This window comes from Trachemys scripta, chromosome 20, assembly GCF_013100865.1.
Source record: "Trachemys scripta elegans isolate TJP31775 chromosome 20, CAS_Tse_1.0, whole genome shotgun sequence".
Classification (NCBI taxonomy): domain Eukaryota; kingdom Metazoa; phylum Chordata; order Testudines; family Emydidae; genus Trachemys; species Trachemys scripta.
In genome coordinates this window covers 12,808,374-12,823,975 of record NC_048317.1, presented here as the reverse complement: position 1 = coordinate 12,823,975, position 15,602 = coordinate 12,808,374, and the positions used below count along the sequence as shown (strand labels likewise).

At 47.0% G+C, this 15,602-nt stretch overlaps 1 protein-coding gene across 1 annotated transcript in view; it reads right to left on the bottom strand.

The window, feature by feature from the left end:
* LOC117868283 (transmembrane protein 244-like) overlaps nucleotides 1-8,766 on the bottom strand; it is a 34,733-nt gene extending 25,967 nt beyond the window's left edge. The window contains exons 1-4 of the mRNA XM_034754114.1: nucleotides 8,599-8,766; nucleotides 6,439-6,524; nucleotides 4,653-4,726; nucleotides 4,115-4,240 (exon numbers count right to left, since the gene is read on the bottom strand). Coding sequence (XP_034610005.1) covers nucleotides 4,115-4,240; nucleotides 4,653-4,726; nucleotides 6,439-6,524; nucleotides 8,599-8,634 — 322 coding nt within the window. The 5' untranslated portion in view covers nucleotides 8,635-8,766. The remainder of the gene's footprint in view (nucleotides 1-4,114; nucleotides 4,241-4,652; nucleotides 4,727-6,438; nucleotides 6,525-8,598) is intronic.
* Between the last annotated feature and the right edge of the window lie 6,836 nt (nucleotides 8,767-15,602).

Genomic DNA, 15,602 nt, shown 5'->3' with positions numbered 1-15,602 from the left:
AGGAGAGTGCTCCAACTGCTGAACTATGGGATATTCTGATGGGAAGGGCTCCCTCCATCTCTACTATGGAAGCCGTTCCGTTTTTAGAAACAATTAGTCACTGGAGTAGACAGACCAGCCTGGGTCCTACCTCCCACATGGGTGTCCCAACCCCTAGACTATAGAATCATTCTTACTCCCTCTTTCTGGCCCAAGGACTCTTGAGGCATTTATCCAAAGCGCACCACCGTCAACAGGAAAGACTGAGGGAGTCTCACCTTGGAGTGTCCTATAGCTCAGTAGTTAAGCACGCTCCTGAGGTAGGAAACCTCTGTTTGAGTCCTGTGTCCCCATCAGACGGGGGAGGGAATTGAACCTGGGTCTCCCACATCCTGCGTGAGTGCCCTAACCACTGGGCTAAAAGTGATAAGATGGGCAGTAGCACCTCCTCCAGCCAGATTTTGAATGGGACCTGATCCAGTAGGCAGCCTCTGAGCAGCACGTCTGCTGGATCAGGCCCCGTGGGTGAGATATAGATGCTCCTCTACCTCTCTTCTACCAGTTTGTGAATTGCTCTGGGGTTTAGCCCTGAGATTGGTGTCCTGATGCCTAGAGAGAGGCAGCAATGTGCATACTCAAAGGCAGAAACGTAGGCACAGAGGGAACTTTTACCCTGAACATTTAAGCACCAGCCAAGCAGGGGGGTTTGTGGATTGCAGTGGTGTCTAAACCTGGGATTTAAGCATCTTTGTGGATCTGGGCCACAGAGACTAAATGAGTTGCCCAAGGCCACACAGGAAGTCTGGGTAGAGTAGGGAACTGATCTGCGGTTTTATAAGTCCTAGGCTCAGACCCTAACCCTGTTCTACACCTGCCACAGACTTTTTGTGGGACGTGTCACTTCCCCTTGCTTTGACAGTTTTCCCAAATGTTTATAAAAAAAGGAAGTGCCGTTAGCGCCAGCTCCGGAGTTTGGAGATTTAACTCATGAATGGGTTTTGAGATCCCCAGGGAAGGTGCAAGAGAAAGGCATGTCCGTGCTTGATGCTCTCTTTTTAGTAAGGTTGGTTACTTTGATTTTCTGACTGCTGGTTTTCTCAAAGGGGGAAAAGCAACTTAAACTCTTCACTTGGATTCTGAATAGCAAGTTACATTAAATGTGTGTGTTAAGAATGTTAAAGGCCGCGCAGAGATGGGTTGTGTCTAAAAATGCATGTATGGAAAAGCCCAGAGAAGGGCAGGGGAGATAAGCTAGACGTGTATCAGTGGGAAGGAGGAAGAGTAAAAGGAGATGTGACGGAGGGATTTGAAATAATGAATGGGACACAGAAGGGTAGTCAGGGTGCTTTCTATCCACTCTATTACTAAAGGGCACTCCCAAGGAAAAGGCAGTAAAACAAGGGCTATATTAAATGCCTATCCAAATTTCAAATGGCTAAATGCTAGGATGCAATATGGCGCAAGCCAAAGCCTACTGCAGTCCATGGAAAGACTCCCATTGATGTCCATAGGCTTTGGATCAGGGCCTATACACAGGGTGCTGCTATTGGGGCAAGCAGCTTAGTGCAGTTCAAAAAGGATCGGCCTTGTCTATGGATGAGTCTAGCATCACAGTACCAGGAGCTAGGACAGGAATTACAGATGCTCATGAATGCAACGTTGTTGGAGCTGTGCTAGGCCCAGGATCTTAGTGAAATGAGATAAGATCATACCTTTTATTGGACCCACTTCTGTTGGTGAGAGAAACCAGCTTTTGAGCTGTAGGTATTACCTCACCCCCTTGTTTCTCTCAGATCCTTGTGAAAGCAGATGTCCTCTAGAGTTTAGTATTGCACGCGTGTGCAGCTGAGTGCATGGGGTGAGAGGGGCTCGTTACCTTCCTCTGGAACATCCACTATTGGCTACAATAGGATGAATAGGCTATTGCTCTGTTCTGCTATAGCTGATCCTAGGTCATCCATCTCTTTGCTAGTCCATCCATCTGTTCATATATCTGTTCCTCATTCCTTCCCTCATGTGTTTCTTCACTCATCCGTCATCCATTAATTTGCCTTCCCTACTCTCTCTGTCCATCCATCTCAATCCCGGAGCACTAAAGTTCCTCTCCGACAGACAGGGAGCTGTGCGGTTGCAGCGGAAGCAGCTGCAGTCGCTCATGTCAAGGCTTGAACATATAAATCATGCCGTCTCGGAGATCAACGCAATGGACCTAATAGGCAGGCAGAATAAATGTGGATCAGAAGCTGCATGGCCTTCCCATGCCTCCCCATGGATAAATGGGAGCTGTTTTTCACCTGGTAAAATGGCTTTGTTTGTGAGTAACCAATTAGTCTCTCTCTAAAAACAGAACCAGGAAGCTAATGGACGGGGGTGGCAGGCTCTCAGCCCCTTTGCTGAGGAATGATGGGGCCGTTTCCACTCCATTAGCAGCAGTGGGATGCAGATGGTGGCGTGTGCCTCGCTGAACTTGTGCTGCAAGACAAATGAAGCCCTCTTCCCCCGTGTTCATCATAGCCGCTACGGGTAGGAAGGAAGAGGCTGTTCCACACGGCGCAGGAGTTAATGGGACAGAACAAACACGCAGGCCAGGACAGGGGGGAGAAGAGGGAATGGAAGTGACAAACCCATGGGGAAGCCATTTCAATAGCACTGGTTTTTGTAATGTTCATATTTACTTTGAAGCTGTTTTCAATTTTTGGTCTCACTGGATCATTAGTCTTTTAAATATTATTATGTTCAGTTGTAGTGGGGCGTAGCATGGGGAGGGAGAAAGGAACAGAAACGGAGTTTGCATCGGTGCATTCTGATCTGCCCCCTGCCACGGACTCTTCAGAGCTCTGAGGTTCCGTCCGCCAGTCCTATCCATGGACCCTACGGAGCCCAAAGGTGCCATCCCCCAACTGCTATGGGGCCTTTGGAGCCCCAGGGTTCCATTCCCCAACTGCCAGGGACCCTACAGAGCCCCAAGATTCCATCCCCCAACTGCCATGGGGCCTTCGGAGCCCCAAGGTTCCATCCTCCAACTGCCATGGACCTTTTGGAGCCCTGAAGTTCCATCTACCAGCCCCGCCAACTGCCACAGAACCTTCAGGGATCTCAGTATTCCATCTGACAGCCCCTTTTGCCGTGTCCAACCGCCACAGAGCCATCAAGGTCTCCACAACCCACCTGAAGCCCCGATACGACCTCCAGCTGCTATAGGCAGATTTCTGAACAGTGGCTGGCCCCAGTTTACTCTTACCAGAGAGCGGGTCAAGCCACAGACTTCAGATCTTGGTTTTGAATAAATAACAAAAAAAGGGAGGGTGGGGAAGCAAGGGCACGGAAGAGGAGAAAGAAAAGGAATAAATGGGAGGTAGTAAGTTTAATACACAGCACTGGAAGGAAGGCAGCTTTTAAAAGAGCAAGAGAAAAGCATGTGGGTGACTTGGCAATGGCACATGAGCATTTTGCAAAAGTCACGGTCCAATTAACTATCAAAGTTGCTGCATCACCAGGGCAAGTTTCAGGTCCATTTATAGGGAAACTCTGAAATTCCTGCTGGATTTATTCTTAAAACCATGCTAGGGCATGGAGCTATTCGGAAACATTTATCTGCCACTGAACAGCAGCCATTGCTAGGATGGAAAACAGCAGTGGTGTAAAAACACACAGCACTATAATACTATAGCTAAGGACAGGAAGGAAAAAACCCCACTTCCAGCTGAAACTGTATTGGGAATTGAAGTATACAGTAGAATGCATTTAGCTAAATTAATTTGACTGGAACAACCCACCCCTTACAAGAAGTGCCCTGGGATGTTGTGGTCAGGACCTCTGTTTTATATCTGACGCAAAAGATGGCAGTTCTAGCAGCACTCTTTCCCCCCAATATGCTGGCTTGATACTGACTCAGAGGGAAGAGAGCTACCAATGGAATCATCAGCTTCACTGCTTCTAACACCTGGGTGTGCCTTGGAGGTCTCCCATCCAAGCACTGAGACAGCTTGAATCTGCTTAGCTTGGGAGGAAATCCGGTAAGAGCTTAGCCTGAGCTTGTATGGGTGCAAAATGAAAAGAGCTGTTTTTTCTCCAGGTGACTCAACAAATTTTCAAACATTATATAATGTATGGAGTCCACCTGGCTCAACCTCACCTGCAGATGTCAGTGCCACGTGGAGGAGTGTGACAGTGATGGCGTAGTCCCAGACCCATCGCTTCAGCAGAACAGCAAAGAGAAGGCCACTGGTGAAGTAGGTCAGTTCCATGGACAGCAAATTCACTAGAGAAATGAGAAGGGAAAGTTCTGGAATAAAGGCAGATACGTCTCACAGCAGGGAGCCCTGGAGGTACAGAGTCCCTGCCCATGGGGTGCAAAGGAAAAACCTCAAAATTATCCTGGAGTTAATGTTCTGACACAGTTTATTGAAATACAGATTCTGCTGATTCCAATGGGAGGTACTACCAGGGGATGTACACAAAGTCCATTCCCATAAGGCAAAGAAATACAGTGCTGTCTCCTCGCAATAGCTAGGGACCACTTCACTGTTTTCCCAGTGGCTGTGCTCAGAGTCCATCCCTCCAACTTCACACATCCTGTTCTCTCCCAGTCAGATGTTAACACGCTTTTGGCCTTGAAAGATCCCTGTGGTTTTATCCATTCCAAAGCGGCCTCATTGCCCCACACCACTTACCCAGATATTTGGGATTTGAGTGAGATGGTTCTGTGTTAAATTCAAAGGGGATAAGTCCATCAAATGTGTCCAGCCTGGAAGGGGAAAAAAAAGAGAGAGAGAAAAGATTTTAGGAAATTAAAAATGATCAAGGGCTGTTACACTGATCCCCACTAAAAAGTCAACATTTGCCAACGGTTACTGCACAGAGAGATCTGAGATACCGCATGTCATTGTTACAGGGCCAACTGTATCTCTGTCCCCTCTGTGGTCTCTCTGAGTGCTCTCCCTCAGATGGCAGGCCTTGTGCTTTTACCCCCTCCTGAAGTGGAATTCCATACAGTGATCCAATAGCCTTCTTAAACCAAAGCATTGTCTATTTTTCAGTAGGAACAAAGCATTTAGAGAAAAAGAAATTTAAAACAACAATCTACACATGTCTATCTAACCAAAGACTTATCATCCCCTGATGGTATCCTAGGCAGGCCTAAATTCTTCTCACGCCCCTTTGGGTGCCAGTCTCTCACTCTGGTTCCTCCAAACAACTCCTCTCTCTTGAAAGAGTGTTCCTTCTTCACCCTCCCAAAAGTCTTTTGTTCTTCTGCATTCCCAGGTCTTTTCCAGCCTTGCATTGTCTCAACTCTCAAGAATTTGCTTAGAAGTTGGGTGACCAGATGTCCTGTTTTAAAAGGGGCAGTCCCATTTTTGGGGACTTTTTCTTATATAGGCGCCTATTACCCCCCTACTCCCTGTCCCATTTTTTCACAGTTGCTATCTGGTCACCCTACTTAGAAGTGGCTTATCTTCTGCCATTCTTTCCCTTCCTGCTTGTTTCCCTCTATTAAACTAAGCCAATGTATTCATGGAGTAAACATGCCAATAACCAGGTCAGCATACAGTGCCCATACATTATTACAGAGCAGCTCCACATCCATCGTATCACAGCCCCCCCTATATTTAGAACAGGATATAAACATGGAGCCTGTATAGTATTGGCTGACAAGTGTTGATATTTAAATGGCACCCACTGTGCCATCTGCAAGCTGGTTTGCTAGCCTGTGGGGTAGCCTGTTCAGCTTCCATTGGGCTGGGGTCTGCTTCACACAAACTGCCTCCTCCAGTTCGTGCTCGCTGGCCCCCTTTGTTGATACTCCCAGCAGAGAGGCCAATAGTTTACGTTGGGATTTTCAAAAGAGACTCAGGAATTAAGAGCCCAGCTTCTATTGAAATTCAGTGGGAGCTGAAGCCCACATCTTCAAAGGGATTTAGGCTCCTAACTCCCATTGAAATCATTGGGAGTTAGGTGCCTAAATATCTTTGTGCATCTGGGCCTGCATGCTTGACTCCTTTACATTCCCTTGAAAATCCCAGCCCAGCTGTGCTTTGAAGATGTAACTCTCCTGTCAACCCTTGAGGTGATAGGTGCCTTAGCTACCCAGAGATGGCCTTGCTGGACCAGGGTGAGGCACATTAATGAGAAGCTCACCTTGCCGCTGTCTGGATTGTCCTTGTTCTGTGGATAAAGAGAACGCCAGGCTCCAGGGCTGTGCAGCCTGGTATGTTTCATCAACACTAAACTAAACTGAAAATAAAATAAGTGGTCAGCACTGGGACAAACCACTGAGCAAGAGCCACATGGCTCTGGCTGGGAAAAGAAAAGCAGGACTCCCACACCCTAACCATCACATTTTGGAAGAGCCCAATCAAGGGAAGGCAACACTGTGCTAACCGAATCAGATCCCCTTATTTCACTCAGATGAGCTCAGCGTAAGATCTGCTCTGCTCAGTTCCAAAAGAGCAGCCTCACCTGAAAACTCCAGAGCAGATGCTTCCAATCATGTAGTAGACGGTGTAGAAAGTGACCAGGCACAACAGCAGGTGAATGAGGATGGTCTGGAAATCAGAGCAGAAAAGCACAAGGGTCAGCACATGTGGCAGTGAGAGGGACGTTTATTCCCATCTCACCACAGAGAAAGAATCTTCAGTGGAGGAGAGTTTCCTGGGAATTCTGTGCCAGCTGCAAACAACTGGATCTGGGCCACCTATGAAATGCAAAGCTCTGTTACATTCATCCAGCTGGCCGTCTCAATGACAGCTATTTGAATACATGCCTAGTGTTCCACGGGGGTTGTGCAAGTGTCACAAGGACTCTGGCTGGGTCATTTGCAGGGAATGACGCTGGGAGCGCTGCATCTAAAACCACAAGCCTCTGCTGTCTGAGCTAAAGTTACAGGTTTGTATATTTCAAGGCAGTAGCAGACTCACAAGCGCAAGGGAGACAAAAAGCCACCCTGTGATTCCACAAGCAATTACTCCTGGCAAGCATGATGCAGCTACAAATGGATTGTTAATAATCTTACATTTCTACAGCTCCTGGCAAGGATCCCCAAGGGCTTCACAAATTGGGTCCATCCTCTACCACTGGAATGCAGCCACCTCTGGGTTGGAGGGCGACAGCTAGACAGCACAACTTTGGTAAGGGCACCAGGACAAAACCCCTCCTCTTCCAGTAATTGCCCTGGGATAGTTTGTGTCCACATGGGACAGACAGGACTTGGCTTTTAACATCTGCTTCAGGAAGACGATGCAAGACATACATTCTGCCAATCCACTGAGGTCAATGGATGTTCCACTGAAAAGGTGCTCAGAAAAGGGCTCACAACAGCTGTATTGCGTGCTCTATAAGAGGCAACAGATCCGGTGCAACCTGAAGGAATGGCTAGTTCCTCCTGTCTCTGCCCATACCATGGGGGATGGGGAGCAGGGCTGTAGAGTCTTTGTACCAGCTAGGACATCCCCCTGCACAGGGGCATTCTCAGAAGGTAGGTGTATTTCTCTGGCCCCCATGACCACAGCTACTGAGTGCCTCACAATTTTTAATGTGTTCCTCTCACAACCCCTTTGTGAGGCAGGGCAGGGCTGGGCTGTTATCCCCACAATACTGATGGGAGACTGAGGCACAGAGGGGCTAAGTGACATACCCAAAGTCACACAGGAAATCTGTGTCAGAGCAGGGGACAGATCACAGGCTTCCTGAATGCCAGGCCATCCTCTCTCCATTCTAGCACCCGTCCCAATCTGTTCTTCACTTGACTTGACCCAATATTTTTGTGGGGATGGAAGTGGTGAAGAATGTATCCAACTGCTACTAAGACTGTCCCATCCCAGCAGCAGTGCAGAGGGTAATGGGACAAACGCAGGGCCCGAGAGCGCCCAGTGGAGGGCAGGGCCAAAGAGCCGAGATCAGGTTGCAAAGTGCACTGTTGGATAGTTCAGTATGAATGTTTATTGATCTTGGGTTAGCTCTTAAGAGGGCCCAAGCACCTGTGCCTCGACCAATTATCGGAAGCACCCAGTCTGGGAAGGAGAAAGACAGGTCGGGGGCACGTCCGGTGTCTGGCTGGGAAACACATCCAAGGGAGGCTGCTGATGCCTGGTTCCTGTAGCTGGGAATTTCACTTGCATAGTCGGTTTCTCTGCCCCTGCCCCCTAGCTCCCTTTGGATCTAGCAGGGTGAGGGAAGGGGTTATCCGGAGCACCAGGGAGAGATGATTCCTGCTTCCATCCCGGAATTAGCTCCAGTGTGAATTATGCTGCTTGAAACAATTTCACCGGCTGCCTTTTATGTTAATAAAACTTTGTTTTCAACTCAACCTCTCCTGCTCCTGGCTGCTCTCCCATCTGCCCCAAGCAGCTCGACAGCAAGGCTGGAAAAGCCTTGGGCTTCAGCACCTTTGGGAGGTCCAGCTTTTGTTTTCTGCAGCAGCAAATTCTCCCCTTCTCCCCAACCCCCCCTCCCCCCCCCCCCCCCTTTTGCCTTTACTACTTACAGTAGAATCCGGGTCACATGATTCTGCAATCTGATCAGGCCCAGATGCCGCTGCTGACCCATAAACCCTGCAGCAGCCAGCACTGCTGGGCTTTGCCCTGCTCCCCAAAGCAGAATAGCAGTTCCTATGGGCTTTACCTTGCTGCCTGGCACACTGCCGCTTTGGAAGGCCATGCGTAGGGAAGGCCAGGCTCCAGGACGTGTAGCCTAGGGATATCTCTTGCTGAGATGCTCTAGGAGAGGTAACCTGGGCTTCCGTGGCAGGGGAGGAGAGACGAAGCTGCAACGCCTGCTAGAGGCAAAGATCAGACAGGCAGGGAGAGGAGCCAGGGAAGAGAAAGATGCCAGCCACTGCTCAGGCCGTGTCCAGTCCTGGGATAATTACAGGACATCAGTTTCCAGGCTCTAACACCAGCACCCCAATTCACTGCTGATTCTATTTTTGAAGACACCAGAATCTCCTGGTCCAGGTGGAAAAGGACGGATTGGTACCTAATGTATTTCAAGCCCCTGCTTTACTCACTAGTGCAGTGGTTGCCGAGGATACAAAATTCTCGTGGTGATCCTGCCAGGTCTCTACGCATGACGCACCCATTGACTTCACTCTGGACTCCCACTGGCTCCAATGGCAGTGCCACGCATGCAGGGCTGGCAGGATCGGGCCCAGTGTTTTTGAGGGGTGCTAGTGTCAGGAAAGTCTGGTGGTGCTAGGGTTATAGACTAGCACTGAGAGTGACAGGTCACGGGGCTCCCTGGCTTCACCAAGTCTGGTGTTAAATAGGAACTGGATCTCCCAACTGTGATCTTTTACACCAGTGTAAAATGGGGTAACACACCACCAGATAAGGATTGAAGCATTTTACATGTATTTGTGTAAATGACTTTACAAGGTGCAGAGCAAGGAAAGTCAGGCAGCCCCTCTAACACCACTCTGGGAGGTACAAGAACAGGCCGGGGCAGGACACTTGGCCAAGCAGTGAAGGGGAGTGAGCTGCTGGGACTACCGAGTGTGAGGAGACAGCTGGGTACTTTAGCATACCAGGGGAACTTTTCTCCTGGATTGGCTGAAGTACTGGACAATCAGAGAAGCCCAGTCCGAGGGGATTCAGGGTAAATCCAGGCTGGGAAGAGTGCTGCAAAGGAAGGAGACCCAACAGCTGTAAATTTAAGCCAAATTCAGGCTTCATATTTTTTGGAGAATGGGATAGTGGTTGATTATCCCAGCATTAAAGGGAGGAGTTGGGGGGCTGGGGTAGTTGGGGCAGCACCTGCTCACCTGGACAGTGTTTTAACAGGGAGCTGCAGCGGAAAGCTCTGTGGCAGAGTCGGTTAGCTCTGGACTGGAGCAGAGGGGAGTGATGTGGGTCTGAACAGAGGTGCAGGTGGCTGGCTGAGTTATGTGGTGGGGCTAAGACAGCAAGAGCAGTAAGTAGTTTTGGTGCAGATGCACTGGCAGAGCTGCTGAGAGAGGGGACAGGTCTATACTAGCAAAGGGGTTTGCAGGCCTTGATTGAGGCATGAATGTGAGATCCTGCCTGGCCCTGCTGTGTCCGGCTCTCATTGGTGCGGTTAGTTCTTCACTTTGATCATCACTTAATTTGTTCATAGTGCCTCAGAAGAGAAGAAAAACTGAGACAATATGGATGGTTGGAAGAATACGGCCATAGCTTTGTAGCCAGTGAAGCGTTGTAGTCCCGGGACTTAGAAGTGAGGAAGAAAGGATGTGTCTTATTAGCGCGTGAAAAAGATTTGTTATCAAAATGGACCCGTCAGTTTTTTAACACTCAGAAAACTGCCACAGCGAGAAAACATATCAGACTGTCAACCATGTCAGGGAAAGTTATTGCAAATGAAAGCTGGTGCAGCTGGGTCTGATAAGATATTACAGGAAGAGAGTAGAAGTGGCCTATGCTGGCACGGTCTGCTATGGGAAACTAGAGTAAAAAAGCTAAACACCTCCCCAGTATACACAGGTGTTTGGAGTCAATGGGATTTGGGCTCACTTACATCAGGCAGTTTTTGGCCCAACGTGTCTTGTCCATGGAAAAATTAGGGCCAGATCCTCAGCTGGTGTAAATCAGCATAGCTGTATTGACTTTATTTTACTCCATCAACTTCAATGGCCCTCTGCTGACTTACAACAGTTAATGAACCAGCCTTTTATTTTGTAGCCAAACAAATGATAGAAAATGATCAGTTAACTGGGATTTTATTGCAAAATCTGAAGACTCCAGCACGGGTGCTCTCAGAATAGTAACACCATCTACCGCTGTCTGTAATCCTGAGAGATCCCAAAGCACTCTACAGACTCCACATATTTTACACAGGGATTGTTTCTTCCACTACAGCCACAGCTGGGAGTGGGGATGCAGCAGCTGTTTGACCGTGCATGTCACGGGGTGCCTGGCCCCTTAAGGGGAGATGGGCTCCAGCCCCACTTGGGACAAGACCCACTCACCTCCCCAGGTGGGAAAGTGACTTTGGTCATGTGACCAACTCAGGCCAGGTCTAGAGATATATGGTAGAGAGGCCTGTGAGGGAGACAGTAACTCTGCAGCTAGCCAGGGCTTGGAGTACCAGCTAGGATGGATACCTGTGAAGCTGTAGCTGGCCTGGGGAAGCAGCTACAGGGAGCAAACTGGCTACTGCAAGGAATCAAAGGTCTGTTTGATTCTAACCCAGCTCAAGGAGAGTGAGGCGCTTGAGTGACAGCTTAAGAAGGCAAGGCCGGCAGGAAGACACTTTATTTTGAACTTAAATCCCCAGCAGGGGAATTTTGTCATACCTTTTAGATCAGGGGTAGGCAACCTATGGCACACGTGCCAAAGGCGGCACACAAGCTCGTTTTCAGTGGCACTCACACTGCCCGGGTCCTAGCCACCAGTCTAGGGGGGCTCTGCATTTTAATTTAATTTTAAATGAAGCTTCTTAAACATTTTAAAAACCTTATTTACTTTACATACAATAGTTGAGTTATATATTCTAGACTTCTAGAAAGAGACCTTCTAAAAACGTTCATGTATTACTGGCACGCAAAACTTTAAATCAGAGTGAATAAATGAAGACTCGGCACATCACTTCTGAAAGGTTGCCGACCCCTGTTTTAGATGGTGTGGAGCAGAAGGGGAAAGTGAATAAAGTGCTGCAGAGCCATCCCTGACCACAAGGGGGTGCTCAGGACACGACCAGGACTTTTACAGTACACAACAATGGTACACGTATCAAAGGGGTAGCCGTGTTAGTCTGGATCTGTAAAAAGCGACAAAGAGTCATGTGGCACCTTCTAGACTAACAGACGTATTGGAGCATAACAATGGTACACAACAGCTGAGGACAGAAAGTAAGAATATTGTATAGCCAAGTGAAATTCCTTCTCTCTGCAGACACTACACATATTAGAAGAGTTTAGCAATGTCAGAGCTGGGATTAGAATACAGGATCCTGGGTTACAGGTTGGAGCTCTGCCCACAAGGCCACGTGCCCACTTTTTGGCTATGTGGACTTAGAGGAGATGGGACAGGCCACTCCTTTCTGGTCCAGGACTAAAAGGAAGACAAAATGGAATTCTTTTATCTAGAATTAATTTTTTCCTTCCTTTCTCCAAAGCTCGTTGCTGGCTTTGGGGCAAAGGCTCCTGAAGATTCATGCTTTGCACTGGAAAGCTGGGTGGTATTAGATAATGGTAACGTTTTATAACATTAATGCCCCATCACAATGCAATTCCACTTCACATTACGTGATCTCACATAAAGACAATTTCACAGCATTACAAGGGATGGGATGTAATGATCTCATTAAGTTGTCCAAATCAGTAAGTCTTTCAAAAAAACAAAGGCACCCTCAGCAGTACCTAGTACATTTCCCACAGCTGTTGGGCTCACCAGTGTGTATGCTATTGTAACAGAAGCTTATTTCAGTTGGTGTTGGACCCTATGGTAGCTACCTACATGGAATTTGGAGGGAGGATCCAATTTAGGAGGGAACAGTTTGGAGGAGGCACCAGGATGTCAGTCTGTGTGCACATGGCTAGAATGCTGGCTGCAGTTGCAGCATTTCTGCAAATGGTTCTCTTAATAAAGAGCCAGTTTAGTTTTACAAGCCTGGAGCCCTTTCATGTTATCACCCAGCATGCAGTTACAAAACACCTGCTACCTCGTTTTCCCTCCTTCTACAGGGAAACAAACCCCCCACAAATGGTGCTTTGGTGTTATTCTCCTGTTTTAAAGTCTGGTTTATTAACATAAAAACTAGAAATTCCCAGCCTTTTTCTAAGCCATTTTGTCATTCCTGGGCTTCCAGGCTTTTTTCTGTGGCTGACATGGAGAGCTTCTTCCACAGCCCTCCCTGACCCTGGGTCCCCTGGAGGTCTTTCTCTTCTTTACCCTGGTGCTCTGGAGCAAACTCCTTTAAGTCTGTCATAGCCCCTGGTTGCCATCTTTAATGCAGCAGACTTCCTCTTTTAGGAAGCACCCCCCCACACACACACACAGGCTGTCATCATGTGATGCCTGTTCATGTGATCCAACAACTGGGCTAAGCTCAAACCCCTTCCCTACAGGTGACCAGGCACTAGGTGGGCTAAGGGAGGCACGAGGGGGCACTATCCCCTGGAAATTTCTTTGCCCCCTCTCTGTAGAATGTGTTCCATTTTCCCCACGTTTCTTAGTCTCAGGCCAGGTCTACACTACAGACTTATATCGGTATAACTATGTGACTGAGGGGTGTGAAAAATGTGTGAGACAAAGTCAGCAGTGGCAGATATGTTCTCAAATTGTAAGATTCTACACAATTTTTTTCACAGGCATGAAGTGACAGTGCTGTACAAAGGCCAGCACCTGGAAAGACTCATAGAAACAAGATAGACTGGTCACCTGAAAACCTTGGTAATCATCCTCAGTAATTTGGAAGAGATTCAGAGTTATTCTGTCAAACTGTGTGAATGGATATTAGGTAAACTATTTCACTAGGAGGGTGGTGAAGCACTGGAATGGATTACCTAGGGAGGTGGTGGAAACTCCATCCTTAGAGGTTTTTAAAGCCCAGCTTGACAAAGCCCTGGCTGGGATGATTTAGTTGGGGACTGGTCCTGCTTTGAGCAGGGGGTTGGACTAGATGACCTCCTGAGGTCTCTTCCAACCCTAATCTTCTATGATTCTATGATATGGTGACCTGTGCATTGAAGCAAGAGGGCTGTTGGAAGTTACAGAATCATCCAAATTCTTGTTCTTAGCTGAGGTTATGAGAATGATTTTGAAAGTTTTTGCTCCTAGGAACAATCACCTTCAAAAGGAACTAATGCACCTTGCTAAAAGAGTTGAACTGATAACTGTTGCCTGTGAAGAACTTCAACAGAAGAAAGAGATGTTCAAAGATTTTTCTCAGAGATTTCATCCAAGCACCTGGTTTTCAGAGATGCATGTGATGAAGCATCAACATTAAGATGTGCCACCAAACCAGCCAAGGTTTTGCCCCCAAAATGTCAAGATTCCATAGTCACTGAAGATTTACCAGGATTCCAAAGTGCAAATGAGCATCAGTGGTCCCAGACTTATCATGAATTGATTGCAGAAACCACTGGTGAATTGCAAAGGAGATTTTCTGCGAAGAACTCCAAATTATACAAAAGCTTGTCAGCAATCTATTCCACCAGCTCTCCAGACTTCTTGACATTGGAATTAATGCATGCTTTGATTGACTTGCTTGGATTAGATATTCGGAGAGTTGAAGTTGAAATGGCTGGATTTAAATCACTGATAGAGAAGAGAAATTGCAAAGAATTTGAAGAAGTTCTAGGTGCTGCCAAGGAGGCTTTCCCATGCATTTTTGAAATGTCTATAGTGGTCTTGTTTGGAGCAACAATTGCAGCTTGTGAAAATTCCTTTTCTTGTTTGAAAAGAATTTTATCACACCAGAGGATGAGCATAATCCATGAAGGAGAGAGAAACCTAATTCTCCTGTCATATGAAAGTGATTTGACTTCAAAACTGAACGTGGATGTCTTTGTGGAGGAATTCAGATATCATTATCCAAGAAGACTTCAGCTTTAATTTCCTGAACAGTCTTTATGTTACACAGCACTTTCATGTGTAGAGCTATACTTTTTATAGTTCTGAATCTTTGAATTTTTTGAATGCTTGAATATTTGTTATACTGAACAATCATAAATATGTATTTTATTCTTTCTTATTTAATAAAACTAACGTTAAAAAGGCTTCTGAGACTGGATTTGTCACTAAGTTTGAGAACTTCTGAATGCAAGCACAACTGCTCCTCTTGTCATGCAGTCTGCCCCCTTCTCACACCCCTGTCGATGTCCAAGGGGCTGTGCTGAGCCAAACTCCTCCAACTCCACCCCAGTGACAACTATACATAATATCCACCCTCCACATGAGAGATAAATCCTAAGTCTTGACCATTTCTGGTCATTAAAGATACATATCACTTTAAGCAAGTGCTGTGGTGTTATCCTGGTATTCTGACCAAATTCCAACTGGGAGGTAACTCCCTTCTACCCCTTTAAATTCCCCTTGCAATTTCAACAGCATATGGTATATTTCCTTCACTTCCTGCTGTAAACTTCTGTGTAATGTCACTATGTTGTGCTATAAAGCTGCCATGTTCCACCCCAGAAATAGCTGCATTTCATTGGTTGATGTGGTGATTCTTGTATATAGCTGATAAAACACATTGGTCTCTTCTGGGATGAATGGTGCTTCCAAATGAAGATATGTAAAATCACTGTTGTTAGTATAACACCTGGAAATCTTCTGCTGTCTTGTTCTGCTCTTCCAGCTTTAGCTTTGCTAAGTGGAGCGGATACACAATATGCAGAATCATCTCTGGATTTATCCTAAGAGGATTCTGATTTCTCAGCAAACATATGCAGCAGCCTGCAATATTCCATCATTAGTCCATAGTACAGGACAGGTTATAGCACAACAAAAAGTCAATGCTAAATTGAGGTTGGTCTGAAAAGTGACAGTTAAAATTACATCCTCAGCACCTCACGAGACCCTAAATTGCCAGTTCAGCCTGACCCCACTGATCAATCCATCTGATTGATCTTGTGTGACTGTTATCTGAAATGAGTTTGGAGGTTCTCAGTGCAGTGGACAAAAAAATCATAGAAAACAGCACAATTG